Source organism: Octodon degus, unplaced genomic scaffold (assembly GCF_000260255.1).
Source record: "Octodon degus isolate 3935 unplaced genomic scaffold, OctDeg1.0 scaffold00193, whole genome shotgun sequence".
Classification (NCBI taxonomy): Eukaryota; Metazoa; Chordata; class Mammalia; order Rodentia; family Octodontidae; genus Octodon; species Octodon degus.
The window spans coordinates 4,064,296-4,078,199 of record NW_004524769.1 but is presented as its reverse complement, the minus strand read 5'-3'; the positions used below and the strand labels follow the sequence as shown (position 1 = coordinate 4,078,199).

The following is a 13,904-nucleotide window of genomic DNA, read 5'->3' as shown; positions in this document are numbered from 1 at the left end:
AAAGAGGAACACATGTCAGTATATGCAGGGTGACCCACAGACACAGCGAATATTTAATTTTAGCAAATTACAATAAAAGACAGTGCCATTAATTCCCTTCAAATCCTTCCCCTGGCTTTGGACACTTAGCCCGCTGGCCTTCCCACCTCCTGAGTCAGACCTGCAGACCTCGCTCGAGAATCTCTGCAGCCATGCTTGCCTGGCTGCCTTGATGTCCTCAAGTGACTCAAAACCTTTACCTTCCACAGCCACTTGGACTTTGGGGGAGGAGCTAGAAGTTCCCCGGGCCAGATCTGGCGAGGTGTGGAGGCCGTTCTGTGGTGTTTGGTGAGCCTGCCTTTCCACTGGGTAGCACTTAGCAGAAGTATTCACTGCATATTTGATCACACCTGGCAAAGCCACTTATGAAAGACAATGTCCAGAACTTCTTTAGAAAGTAGAGCCCTAAATGTAAATACCCAAATAACAGTAGATAAGGTGAGGTAGGGAGGTAGCTCTTTTGCAAACAGGAAAAGGTTCAAGAGGTGACAGCGGCAGGGTGAAGGAAAAGGAAGGGAGATATGTTCCGTAGGGGAGCTGGCGCCCCCATAGGAATCGGTGTGTGCTGCTGTTGCCTGCTAATAAAAAAATAAAATACAGGAGGCGCAAACAGAAAGGTCTTTAGCAAATGGAAAGAGCGTCTAGAGATGGAGCAGGGAGGAAGGGGAGAGGAAGGGTAGGTAACCGGTTAGGGCAGCTCTGGGTGTGCCCCGGCACCCTAGTAAGACCGGACGGACTGCAGCCATGACTCACCAGAAGAGAACTGTGAAAAGAAAGTGGCCAGAATGACAGTATAAGTGCGTTGAAAGCAAGTGGCAGTGTTTGTGGCAATGTGTCATGTACTGTAATAATATTCTTAGAATTTCAATACAGTATTTTGTGTATTCGTGCAAGTATAGGAGAATGTAGGTGCATAACAGAGACATGTCTTTGAAGGAAATTGCAAAGTCTATGTAAGTATGCTTTATTTTACAGCTTATAATCACTTTATTTATTTATTTATTTATTTGTTTATTTTAATTTATGTATTTGGTACAGGGCCTCACTACATAGCTCAGACTTGTAGTGATCCTTCTGTTTTCAGTCTCCCCAGGGCTGGGATTACAGGCATGCACCAACACACCAATCTTGGTGGCTGGCTCAGTGTGCCCCAGAGGTGGAGCTGGCATGTCATGTGGTGCCAGGGATTGAACCTCGGTCCCTGCACTTGCCTAAACAGGTGCTTAGTCCGCTAAGCTCTCACCAGACCCTCACTTTATACTATGTATTTAGGACAGGGTCTATAGGATCTACAGGGTCTCACTGCGTAGATCGGAGTCATGATGATCCATTTGTTTACAGCCTCCCAAGTGCTGGGATTACAGGCGCAAACCATCACGCCCAGTCTCAGTCCTGTCTCAGCACACCCAGAGTGCAGGGCTGGCACAGCAGGCCTGGGGATTGAACTACCATCCCCTGCATCTGCCTAAGCAGGGACTTTAATCCACTGAGCTATTTGGCCAGCCCTTATATTATGAAAGAAAATAATTAACCTTCTGATTGAAGTCCTAATTGAGATGCCTGTCACTCCAAATTTTTCCTGAATCATAGGACATTTCATGCTTTGTGCTTGTGTAAATCCAGGCCTCCTATACAAGGCAAACAAAACCACTGGACAGACCCTGCCATGGCGCACACGTGGCGTGTGCTGAGGACAGGAAGGACAGTCTCCCGATGCTGCATGGCTCCTGCTGTGGTTTGATGGTATCGGTCGCCAGAAGCACACCGTGGCCCAGAAGCAGCTCTCCAGAGCCCAGCGCGGCTCACTGTCCTCGCCAGCATCCACAGCCGCCGCTGCACAGCCAGGCGCTCTGACTCTCAGGCGAGCGGCAAACTGGGACTCAGAGGGCTCGACTGATCTCCCAAGCTCGTAGCGCCAGGCAGCAGTAGAGCTGAAGTTTCTGTGGAACATGTAGCTTTTGTCAGTGCCCGCCATCGTGTATGATGGCTGCATCCCCCGTGTGGAGCTGCTGGGCACACGGAGCACACCCTCTCCCCTTCCCCTCTGCCTCCTGATCCCCTTCCCATTGGGGAATATTTATTTCCCTACCTCCTATCTTGTTTCTTTCATTTGTTCTTTATTTCTATTTTGCCTTTCTCATGTAAGAGAAACCAAGTGACATCTAGGCCTGTGTGTCGGACTGACTTCATTAACAGTATGGTCTCAAGGTGTCTGTGTTTTCCTACAGAAGTTTCCATTTTATCTTTCTTCATGGCAGAGTAGTACTCCGTGGTGTCTGGGTGTAGTTGTTGTTGTTACTGTTTTGTTTTTTTTCCTCAGAGCTGAGGTTTAGCGCAGGACCTGACGCGCGCTAGGAAGCAGTCCCACTGAGCTACTTCCCCAAGCCTTCCAAAAGGTTTTACTGTTTCTACCATTTCTCCATAGAAAGCTTTCCGCACAGTCTGCAATACTTTCTAAAATGAATCTGAAATATCAGCATTATAATCTCTCCTTTTCCTTGATGGGTGACAGATTCAAGGCAGATGATAGATTTGTTTAAGGAAATAAATTTTTAATGAATCAGAGGTCATTGTAAAAACTCATATACCTTTCTCCAAACATGGCTACTGCTTTTAACCTTGGACATTCAAGTAAGTGGATATCTGAGACGAGTGTATCTACCTCGGCCATTGTAAGTTACAATTCCTGTAATCATTTGCCTTTAATTAGCAATAAAACACCCCCCGTGAGAAAAATCTTTACAGTAGTGTATTTGTAAAAAACGTCTATAGCTAATTTTACCCTGAGGATGGGAAAAATACCAGGAGCTCAATTAATTATGCAAAACAACTAATGAGACAAAATTTGGGTATTCTGCCTCCTTTGTGTCTGGTTGGATATTTCAGCAAGTGCCTGCACATTTAAGTATCGCAGAATGTCATGTGTGAGAACAGCAAAGTGAATTTGATTATGTGACCGCAGACTTTCCCTTCCTCCCCCTTCCTTCTGATGCTTTTTCTCATCCATTCCCATTCCCTCCCTCCTTCCTTCCCTCCCTCCCTTCTTCCTTCCTTCCCTTCCTTCCTTCCCTCCTTCCATCCTTCCTCTTTTCCTTCCCTCCCTCCTTCCTTTCTTCCTGCAGGAAGGGCTGCTCTGTGAACGTTCTTTCCCCAGAAAAAAATGGGGTCTGGCCTCAGAATGTCTTCTAAGTTTGAATGCGAGGCCATCGCTGCAGTCATACTCCCCAGGCAGGCCAGTAAAGCAACCTGCAAGTGTTTCTGAAAACCTGGGGAAAGCCTGCTTTAGAACACGGGTTTTACGAATATATGAATTTAAAACTTCCACAGTTTAATTTAAAACTTATTTGATTTTAAATAAGACTGACAAATTTCTTTTATAGTTTGAAATTTTAAGGTGCATATTGAATTTTCCCAAAAGAATTGAGGTGTTAAATCTCATTGAAGCTTAAGTGAATAGCTGCGCTCCCGTGGGGCTGTTGTGTGACCCAGCAGGTCTTTCTCAGTGGGAGCAGAAAGCACTCACTCCTGCTGTCAGACATTCACTGGAAACGTAAACACTGTGTAGCTCAGAGCTAGGATGGGCCACAAACCCGTGTCACTCTCTGGGCCTTGGACATGAAAGCATCCTAGGTGGCAGATTACGACCATGAGCACGTGTAAGGCCAGATGAGAGAGTTACTTAGCTACTTGTTCGAGTCCGCTGACTCGCACCATCTCAGATCCAGACCGTTATCTGGTTCCCAAGAGCATCTGACTCTTACATTAGTGGTGTAGTGAAAAACATTCACATCCAGAGGAACCACACTCTAAGCATTACACCTGGTATCCCGGGTAATAGCAAAGCTCTTCAATGACTGGAATGCTCACCTGACTCTGGGAGAAGAAGGGAAAGAAAAAAAGGGGCGACACTTGTACATATATACTACATAAGGGTTTTTTTTTTCCCCCTAATGCCTTCAGGGCAGGTTTGGCTGGCTTGAGTTGTGGCGATGGAACCCCAGCAACCTGAGCCTGACTGCTTTGTTGAAGCAGCCACTTAAAGAACTGAGCTCAGGGGCAGGTAGCTCAGATCATTGTACTACGATTTCTATTAGCTGATTGAAAGGAGCAGCCAGTGCTTCGCTTACATTGTTTGGCCAGTCTCTCACGCCTGCCCCTGGTAATCTGTGCAACTGCTCTGAAGATAACAATATGATGCACAATAACCATTGTTAATTTTCTGCCATCTTGTTTTGAAATTCTGTATCATTTTTATTGACTTTTTCTCTCTTTAAAAAAGAAAAAAGTATTGCTGTTCTTGCCTGTAGGAAGCCTTTACAATTCTCTGTCCTGATACAGGCAATAAGAGCTCTATGAGTTTCTAGCTGTGCTAGAAACTTGTTTTCCAGGATTACCCTAGGATATAATATGTAGTTTAAGAATCTAATAGTTTCACAATTAAAATCAATAGAAAAATAAAGTAATTAATTAGAGAATAACTGGTGACAGTTGGCAGTGTTTTCTCACCTCTCTGAAGTAATAAGAGGGTAGTGATAGAGTGTCTGTTAAGAATAACTTGAAAATCTTAATTGTTTATAATTGCCCTGATTAGGGAATCATGATTTTTATAATGATCAATATAAGGAAAGTCTCTAATTCACAAAGGTGGTGAAGTTTTGTATATAATGGAGGTACCAGCCAGGCAAAGCTCTCTGCTCAAGGCTCTTAGAAGTTGGTACTGTGGTGCCAGGTTTGTGTCCAAAGAAAGCTTTTATTGAGGGTTGGCCATCCTGGGGTCAAGCAGGAGACTCCACTGTGCCCCCAGATTGATTCAGAGCGGGAACTTTAAGGATTAATGGGAAGAAGATGCTTGTGGAGGTTTAGAATGAGATGGTGAGGTGTCCAGGTTCTATTACCCACGCGGGGGCGGTCTTCCGCCTCTCCTGGGCTGTGTTTCTTCTCAGTGTGCCCATGCTCTGCCGGGGGACTTGGAGTCTTTGATGTTGGAGAGCTTTTGCACACATCCTCTCTTACAAAGACAATTTCAAACCCCTGTCATGCCGATCCTGGAAGCGTTGACTGAGGAACAATTTATGAACTCACAGTTATCTACTGAATGGATGTCTGAGTGTGTTCAGAAGTGACCAGTTTCGATTTCATTATTACCTTTTTGTTATAGATTTTCTTTATTAAGAGTTAGATAACCTTAAAATGGAGAAAAAGGATTCGTGCGTAGCCACAAGGGCAGCGCGTCCTGCTCTCAGTTCGGTGCCAGGGCGACGCTGTCAGTTCCGGCTCTCAAGCACGTTCCTGTCTCTCTGTCGTGCAGCCGGCTATCGCCAACCCTGACATCATGTTCATCAAGATCCACATCCCGTGGGACACGCTGTGCAAGTACGCGGAGAGGCTGAACATCAGGATGCCCTTCAGGTGCGTTCCGACTTCATTTCGTTCTCCTCACCAGTGTGCGACACGGTGAGCCTGCCGACTTGCAGCCTCCCGCAGGCCTTTCCTCAGAGAACGCGTTTCTTCTTCTAAAACGTCAGGTCCCTGGATGGCTCTTTTCTCTCGAGTTCATTTACCTTCTGTACTGATCTTCCTGGGCCTGCAGGAACTTTAATTATTTTAATGTGGGTTTTCCTAGAGAGAGGGTAAAACAGTTATTCTCAAATTTCTCTTTTACATTCCCCCAAGCAAAACCTCACTTTTATTTTATATGGATTGATGTAATCCTTTATTATTTATATGACAGCAGGAGGCAAATGTATGGCCTCCTTACAAACAAATACAGAGTGCTTGTCTTGTTGTGGTTAACTACAGTCATTTTTTAGGTCATTTCAACAGAATAATTTCCTAACTTGGTCATCATTACCAGTAGATAAATGGTAGTGAGAGGAATGTTCCTCATAAGATTTTCAGTTCTTCCTTGAGGCAAGTACAGATTGAAAAGACATTGTTTCACAGCCTAGTTCATCTTCTTTTATTGGTGAAATGTATCATATTCCTCCATCATTTCTCAAGATAAAATTCCACAGTTCTCTACTATATGCAGAAAATGAGCTCACATCAAAGAGGAGAACATTTACTCTGACCTGGAGTGAAACACACTCCATCAGCTCTTTGGGTTAAAAAGACTCTGACCAAAAAAGAGTCCAAGTAAAGAAACTGGCTGAGCAGAAGTGATAACTGAGTGTGTCACTCATGGGGAAGATGCCTTACACTGTGTAACATGGAGGAGACCAGCTCTGACAGACATGGTGACAACCCAAGCTCTATGATCAACTTCTACACTATTTGAGACAAAATATGAGATATCGATCTCATCATGCTAGAAATTTTAAACATTTCAGGCTTTGAAAGGTGCAAACATCCACATTCATTACTGAGAAATCAGAAATTGATTAAATATTGACGACTGGAGACTCTTACTGGCAATAGTAGACTCAATTGTATAAGTAGCTGACATTTATGTTGAGCTAAGAGTTCCTGCTTTTATTTTAAAGAAAATAAAAAATTCAAAAGACCATTAAAAGCAATACAGAATTTCAAAACAAGATGAGAGGAAATCGAGTGTTTGTTGCATTGCATAGTGTTACCTTCAAAGTAGTTGTTCAGACTACCAGACATAGACATGCAAGATGATCAAAAACATTAAGCATTAATTGTCCATTTCAATAAACCAATAAAAATTAGTAGTATAATTATCTTAGCTATGATGTGTATGACAGAGATTTTATAATGTCTGTAGCTAGGGCATTCAGGAGATAAGCAAATAATACTTCACAAGTATTGACAAAAATTCAAAGTAAAAAAGAGAAGTAAAGCCTTTCCAATTCCTCACCACTCTGAACAAACCAGGGGAAACTTCTTGCCACAGTGTATGGCTTACACATTTTTATGAAACTTGGCCCCTGCAAATACCACAAAGAGCCCGCAAGATGCTGCCTGTCCTATGATTCGTGGCAGAGGAGCACTTGCGTTCTGGTGACTGTACTGAACTATCAGAGAACAACTTGGACAGACTGTATGCATTGGTGCTGCATGACCTTCCTCCACTTCTGGATTTTTTTTTTCTCTTTAAAAAATACAGCCTTGGGCTGGCCAGATAGCTCAGCAGACTAAAGCGCCTGCTTAGGCAGATGCAGGGGCTGGGGATTGAATTGCAGGCCTGCTGTACTGGCCCCATCCCCAAGGTGTGCTGAGATGGCGATTGAGACTGGGTGTGGTGGTGTGTGCCTGTAATCCCAGTGCTCGGGAGGCTGAACACAGGAGGATCACTACAAGTCCAGTCCACTTAATGAGACACTGTAGCCCCTGTAACCCTTCCCTGAATCCATAAAAAATACAGTCTCCTGAAAATCTTTTGAAATAGTTGACTTTATGCCGATTATGATAAAACACGTTGCACCTGCCTGTTGCTGTCATTCCTTCTTGGCAGGTACCTGTTCACGCTGCACACTATCATGCAGAGCAGAGACAATAAGTTAACTTTTAAATTAACAAAGACTTCCACAGCAAAAGCCAGGAGAGATGTGACAAATAACCACTTCGTTATTCATAGTGGGAGTGAAATTTCTGAAGCTCCACTTGAAAATATTTTCTATGAGCCTTAAAATTTGTTGTGGCTTCTACTTTATTATGAATATAGTTTTCAAGTCTATGAAAATAGTCACTCAACTTTATGATTATAGATAAAATAAGTAAATGTCCTTTTATTGAACAATAGAGAATTTACGCAAATTAGATAATATATTTACAATTATTATCATTCACTTGTAGTGAATGGTTATAAAGAATCCTTAGTGACTGTCAGGAAATAGTAAATACTAAAATTAAAATGTAAAGTACATTTATTCATGCAAAGTGATTTAGTCATATAAAATGCATAGCAGTAGGATTGAAAATATATTAAAAAGATTACTTCTAAGGGGCGAGGTTACATGTCCCTTTCATTACTTTGTTTATATCTTTACAAACTTATTTATTTTCTGGAATCTATTATAATTAGTAACATAGGTTAGCTTTACCCAAAATATTTGACTTTCATAGGTGTTTTGTTTTGTTTTGTATTTTAGGGAAGGGATAATAGGGTATTCAGGGTCTCACTACTAGGTCAGATTCGTAGTGATCTGCCTTTTTACAACCTCACAAGAGCTGGGATTACAGGCGCGTGCTACTGTGTCTAGTCTCAATTACTATCTCAGAGCGCCCCCGGGTCGGCGCCGGCACAGCAGGCCTGGGGATTGAGTTCCCGGCCTCTGCACCTGCTTGCTGGTGCTTCAATCCGCTGAGCTCTTTTTCCGGCCCTTTTTCTTGCCTTTGGCCTGGAGAATGAACCTAAAATTATTCTGGTTTGGTTTCCCAATGTCAGCAGAAGACATACAAGAAGTATAGCACCCAAGAAAATGACATTTTCGGATACCGAGACAAAACCGCTGAAAGCTTTTCCAATCTGATCTTCATCGATTCCCAGCACCTTCACCCTGCTGCAGTTTCTGGGGCCAGCACTGGCTGTAAGAGCTGTAGCTAACCTTACGTACAGATAAATTTGCTGTAAGAGAGGGAAGCCCCGGGCAGCTCTGGCCCACAGCCGCTGCAGCGGGCTCAGCGCTGGCGTGCAGTTCGCGCTGAGGGAATCTGCGCTAAACATCCGACCCGGAGGGGCCGCCTGTGGACTTGGCACAGCAACAGGGGTTGCCAGGGTGCGGAAGTCTGCGTCCTGCAGCTGGGCAGAGTGTATCTTAGAGCCTGGCTCGGGAACCTATTGCTAGAAAAGTTCTACTTTTCATTGCAAGGAACAGCGAGCCATACGTGTAGCAGGCCCTCGTTACCAACTTGGGCCACTGTAACAAACTGCCACGTGGGTGTTTATGCCGCAATGAATTCTAATGGTTTTGGAGACCAGAACTGCAAGCTCAGGTGCCACGGAGGTTGCGCTGGGCTCTTGCCCGGGCCCTTTTGGTCTGAGTCCTCACTTGGGAGCAGGAGTCCCTTGCTGGCCTCCGACTTCTCCTTTAAATGACACGGATCACACTATGGGGTGTCCACCCCCGCGATCTAAAGTGCTCTGCCTCCAAATACTATTAGGCATCAAGGTTGAGACTTGCAAGTTTTGAGGGGCTTCAAGCATTTAATCCATTCTGGTCAGGTACGTATGTTTGCTTTACCCAAAATACTTTTATAATTTAAACATTTCTTTTTGTCCCCATTGTACTGGGGATTGAATCCATCCTTTCACAGGAAGCTGCATTTCTTATTTATTTATTTATTTATTTAAGACAGGGTCTCACTGAATCAGTAAGTTTTCTGGGCTGGAATTTACAATCCTCCTGCCTCAGCCTCCCAGAATTCTGGGATTATAAATGTGTCACCACCCTGGCTTGTTCCCTCTTTACTAGTCTATAAGGGAAGATGTACAGAGACAATGAACACAACATCTGTAACAGCACATGGCTGTATTGCTTTTTCCACTTATCAGCTGTCTGTCTCTCCCATCCCTTACTGGTGTTATTTTGAAGAAATTTCAAGGAATGGCAGTGTTAGAATAATTAGTACACCCATGAGGTCTTCCTTGTCACACTTACTCCTTTGGTTAGAAAGTATCTATTACATATGGCTACATGAACTATCACATGAAGGCCACACACATTATTAGGTACACACATTTTAGCAAATATCTTAAACGACACTGATGTTATGTGTTGTCTTGGAGATTTTAATAATTTAACATTCCTTACAACTTTTGTAAATTTCGAAAGGGAGCTAGCTATACAATGTAGTCTGTCCCTAATTTCCGTCTGGTGCTCATGTTCATGGGAAGAGTGTGAAAAATACTGGAGTAAAGGATTATTTTGAAATATCTTCCTAGATTAGTTTAACAGATATGTCATTACCTCACTCTTTACTAATCAACTTCTCCTTCACTTATTATACGTGCTGCTGAATGAGTGCTTCTCATTCACCTCTCTGGTACACCTGAAATATGGGCTGGCAACCAACACATAGCAAGAGAATTCCGCTTAAGCATAGACTCTAACACCAAATGTCTCCACGATAGCACATCTGTAATTACCTCTCATCCCGCCCAAGAAAATAAGTCTAAAATTTAAGATACAGTTGCTCCCCCTTAACCATGAGTTCCAAAGCTCTAGATTCAACCAAGCATTGATCAAAAATATTTGAAAATAGTTCTCTATACTAAACATATACAGTCTTTTTTTGCCAGTGTTCCTTTAGTAATACAGTACAATGACTGCTTACAGAGCACTGGCGTTGCCTTAGGTGCCACAAGTAACCGAGCAGAGCTTTGACACATACAAGGGAAGGTCCATAGGCTAGACACAGATTCCTCACCTTTAGACATAAAGGTCTGGAACACCTGCAGACATTCTATGCATAAGATCCCGGAACCGATTGCCAAGGGAAAGTGAGAGCTAACTGTGTTCAAAAATAACAAAGAATTGAAATAGAAACGTGCATGTCTCTTTTTAGAACAAGAGATTTTAAATTTGATGGATAAAAATCTTTACCTTGGGATATCACACATACATATTTCTCTTTGAGATCTGTTACTTTCCCCAGAGAAAAGCTGTACAATTACTCAGAAAATCTTATTAGATTTATCCTTTTCTGTAAGTATTTTGCTTTCTTATTTCATGGACTTGAATCTTTAGCATTTTATCTAAATTTTTTCCTTGCATATATATCTGTAAAATATCATCATATCTACATTTCCTGCCCACTTCTGTCTTGACATTTTTCCAAAAAAAAAAAAAAAATGCAACCTATCAAATGGGACTCAAAATTCCAAATTCACTATCATTCTCAACCTTTTGGCTAAGATCAAGGGTAGATCTTCAAAAGTAACACAATGTGTTTGGATGGTTACAGCAGGTCACACTCTACAGCTTCTATCATGTCTGGAGGAAGTTTGCCTGTATTTTCTATATTCCAGAAATATCAAGCCCCATTGTTAGCTCTTTGCTTTTGATTCAAAGGTGATGGCTATTGACTTTTAGCTCTCTCATACATGAAGTGTGTCAATGAATCCTAAGATATTTCTGTCATCCAGTACATTCTCCAATGTGGGATCAACCTCCCATTTTCTCCTCAAGGTTGCTGTCCTACAAATATACCAACCATATGCTTGGTGATCTAAAACACTGAGAACAATTTTTATACAAATAAGATTAAACTTAGATCATTTGTTTCTGCAAAAGTTACCCCAGTCAAAAACAAAACCCAACATGGTGGACTTCAGCATATCTAATGGACAGGAATAGTTCAGCTTCTAGAGGATGGGAAGGGCGGTCTGTGGGTAGGTAGATAAGTGCAGCCCCAAGGTAAGACATAAAATAGCAGAATTTCCTGAATGGAAAAAATGAAGGGGCAAAAAAGCTGTTGTAAAGAGTAGGCCTTGGAACAACTACCAGATAGCTCTTCAGGACAGGAAATGATTTGGTCCTGCTGGTTCATCTATGCAGATAAAAGCAGAACTGCAAGCTGTCGATTGTTAGAAAACAGAATACACATTGTTTAGGAATATATATAATTTAAGCCCTCCCCAACTCAGGAAAACTGGAAAAGAAAAAGAATAATCTTATTAAATAAATACTAAAATCTCTTCTCAGCCTGTCGGTCAAGATAAAGTACAAACACTGAACTATAACAAAGGAAGTCACAAAGGATTGAAACACTGAAAATAACCTCAGTCTTTTATGTATGTAAACCAACTGCATCAGAATTCTCAAGCTCAACAGTCCCTAACTAAGCTCAGCAGTCCCTAACTAAGAGGCCTTGACAGCACCATTTTTCAAACCTAATTATCTCACATTCACCAGGACCTTGGGGTGTTGGCTGGATGCAAAAAAAAAATAAATAAATAAATAAAAATAAAATTGTGCATATCTGGGAGATAGCTGCCACCAAATGTAGGCTCTTCTCCCTGGAGCTTTCTCTACTAAGCTTTGCATTTCAAAGAGGAGCTCTGGGCCCTCAGGCAGGCACCCTGCGTCTTAGAGCTGAGACCCAGGATGCCTTTGAGCTCCTCTTTAAAGAAGTTATGTACATTACAAAGAGCGGAGCTGGTGCTTATCAGGACAAGTTTCCATAAGTAAATGCTCTAAGAAAAGAGAGAAAGGGAGTCTTTTCTTGAATTTTCATTGACAATTTGCTCTTACAGATGATCAAAAAAAGTATGTATTTTTGTATTATGACTTTGCCATGGATCTTTTTTTTTTAAATTCTTCCAAAACATTTCAAAACAAAACAATAATTCTCAAAATGTTTAAGAGAACCCTAGATGGACCACAGTGCTTAACCCTTAAACCGAGCACCACCCGTGTGCCCCAGTCCTTCATAAATTCCTCACCACAGCTCCGACTGATAACTATAACTATGAACCTTGTCCTCCTTACTCCAGTTCCTGGATTTCTTTCTCGATACCAGAAATTATTTAAAGTCAACTGCTACGTATATTGGGCTTTCCTTGTGGTTGTTGCTGATGTGGAAACATTGTTTAGTAAATGTTAAGAGCAAAATGCTCTCAGGAATTGAAGTACAGAAATACAACTCTTGATTAATCCAGTCTGAGAATATAGGAGAGAATCTCTTAGGGGTAAATGACCCTTTTCCACCAACTGTTTTTCTTGCCTGAAACCCAGCCTGCTGAGCCCACTTAGAATACCAGCTCCCAGTTGGCTTCTCTCTCTCAAACCCCTAGCTTAGTGTTGGTCCCCGCCCCTTTACTGTGTCACTTGCTCATCACTGGGCTTCTCTTTGGAAGTCATCAGCTCTTAAAATACACTTTAGCTGCAACCTAATTATTCACAGTTCTCTCCTCATACAACTGTTGTCCTCCTGGACCCCTTCACTGTCTTTCAAGAACCATCCTGTCTAACAAGCTAGACATAACCACTTATCTAGAAGTTTACTCCTCATGTCAGCACTTGGACACTCCAGAGGGAGTCCACTGGGCTCCCCTCTGCCTCCTCTGCTACAGCACTGGACTGAGGCCCCATCCAGGACTCTTCAGTAAGCAGAGTGTTCCACAGTATCCTTCTTTGGTATAGCTGATGGCTTGCTATCTTAACAGCGAAGGAAGCTCCCTGAAGACAGAGATTATCTTTTTTTTCTCTAAGATTTTAGTGGTTTAGAACCTTCTGCATTTTTAGAAAATTGGAAGGATTTCTTACCTATATGTTTAGATGGATGAATGGATGAATGGATGGATGGATGGATGGATGGACAGATGGATGAACAGATGGATAGAACACTTCATACAACATGGAACCCAACCAACTTGGCTAGTGTACAATGACTGGCAGGGTACTGGCTTTAAAAACACAATTAAAATATATATTCAAAGAAGTTCTGTTGAGATTTAAAGAGATTTTGTTACAAGTAGCACATTCTAAAGTTAAAAGGATGTACAATAATTCACCTTTGTGTTATATTCTAAGGCTTATTTGAAGTGTCAAGTTCTTTTAGTATAGCTAACTTGGTTTATTGAAATATTCAATATTGTGTAGTGGTGTCACCCATTGCTCTCGATTTATTTTCCTGTGACTTTCTTCAGCTTATTTCTTCTTCTTTTTTTTTTTTTTTTTTTTTTCAGGAAAAAGTGCTACTATACTGACGGAAGGAGCAAATCAATGGGCAGGTTGGTGGGTGATGCATGATTTCTTTATGGCTATTTTGTCATTTGGGGGAAAAAAAGACGTTTGATTATTCAAATCAGCAGTTGTAAACTTCACGATAAAAATTCTCTTGATCTGACCAAGACATTTCTGAAATAATTTGTACCAAACTGAACATGTGTGTAATCGGATAATCTCTTGGCTACTCCTGTATTTATTATTGCTATTCCTGTAGCACTTCATGACAGT

General features: G+C 42.0%; 1 protein-coding gene across 1 annotated transcript in view; it reads left to right on the top strand.

The window, feature by feature from the left end:
* The window catches only part of Ano3 (anoctamin 3), a 405,337-nt gene that overhangs the window by 288,360 nt on the left and 103,073 nt on the right, over positions 1–13,904 (top strand). The window contains exons 7-8 of the mRNA XM_012517561.2: positions 5,348–5,448; positions 13,634–13,678. Coding sequence (XP_012373015.2) covers positions 5,348–5,448; positions 13,634–13,678 — 146 coding nt within the window. The remainder of the gene's footprint in view (positions 1–5,347; positions 5,449–13,633; positions 13,679–13,904) is intronic.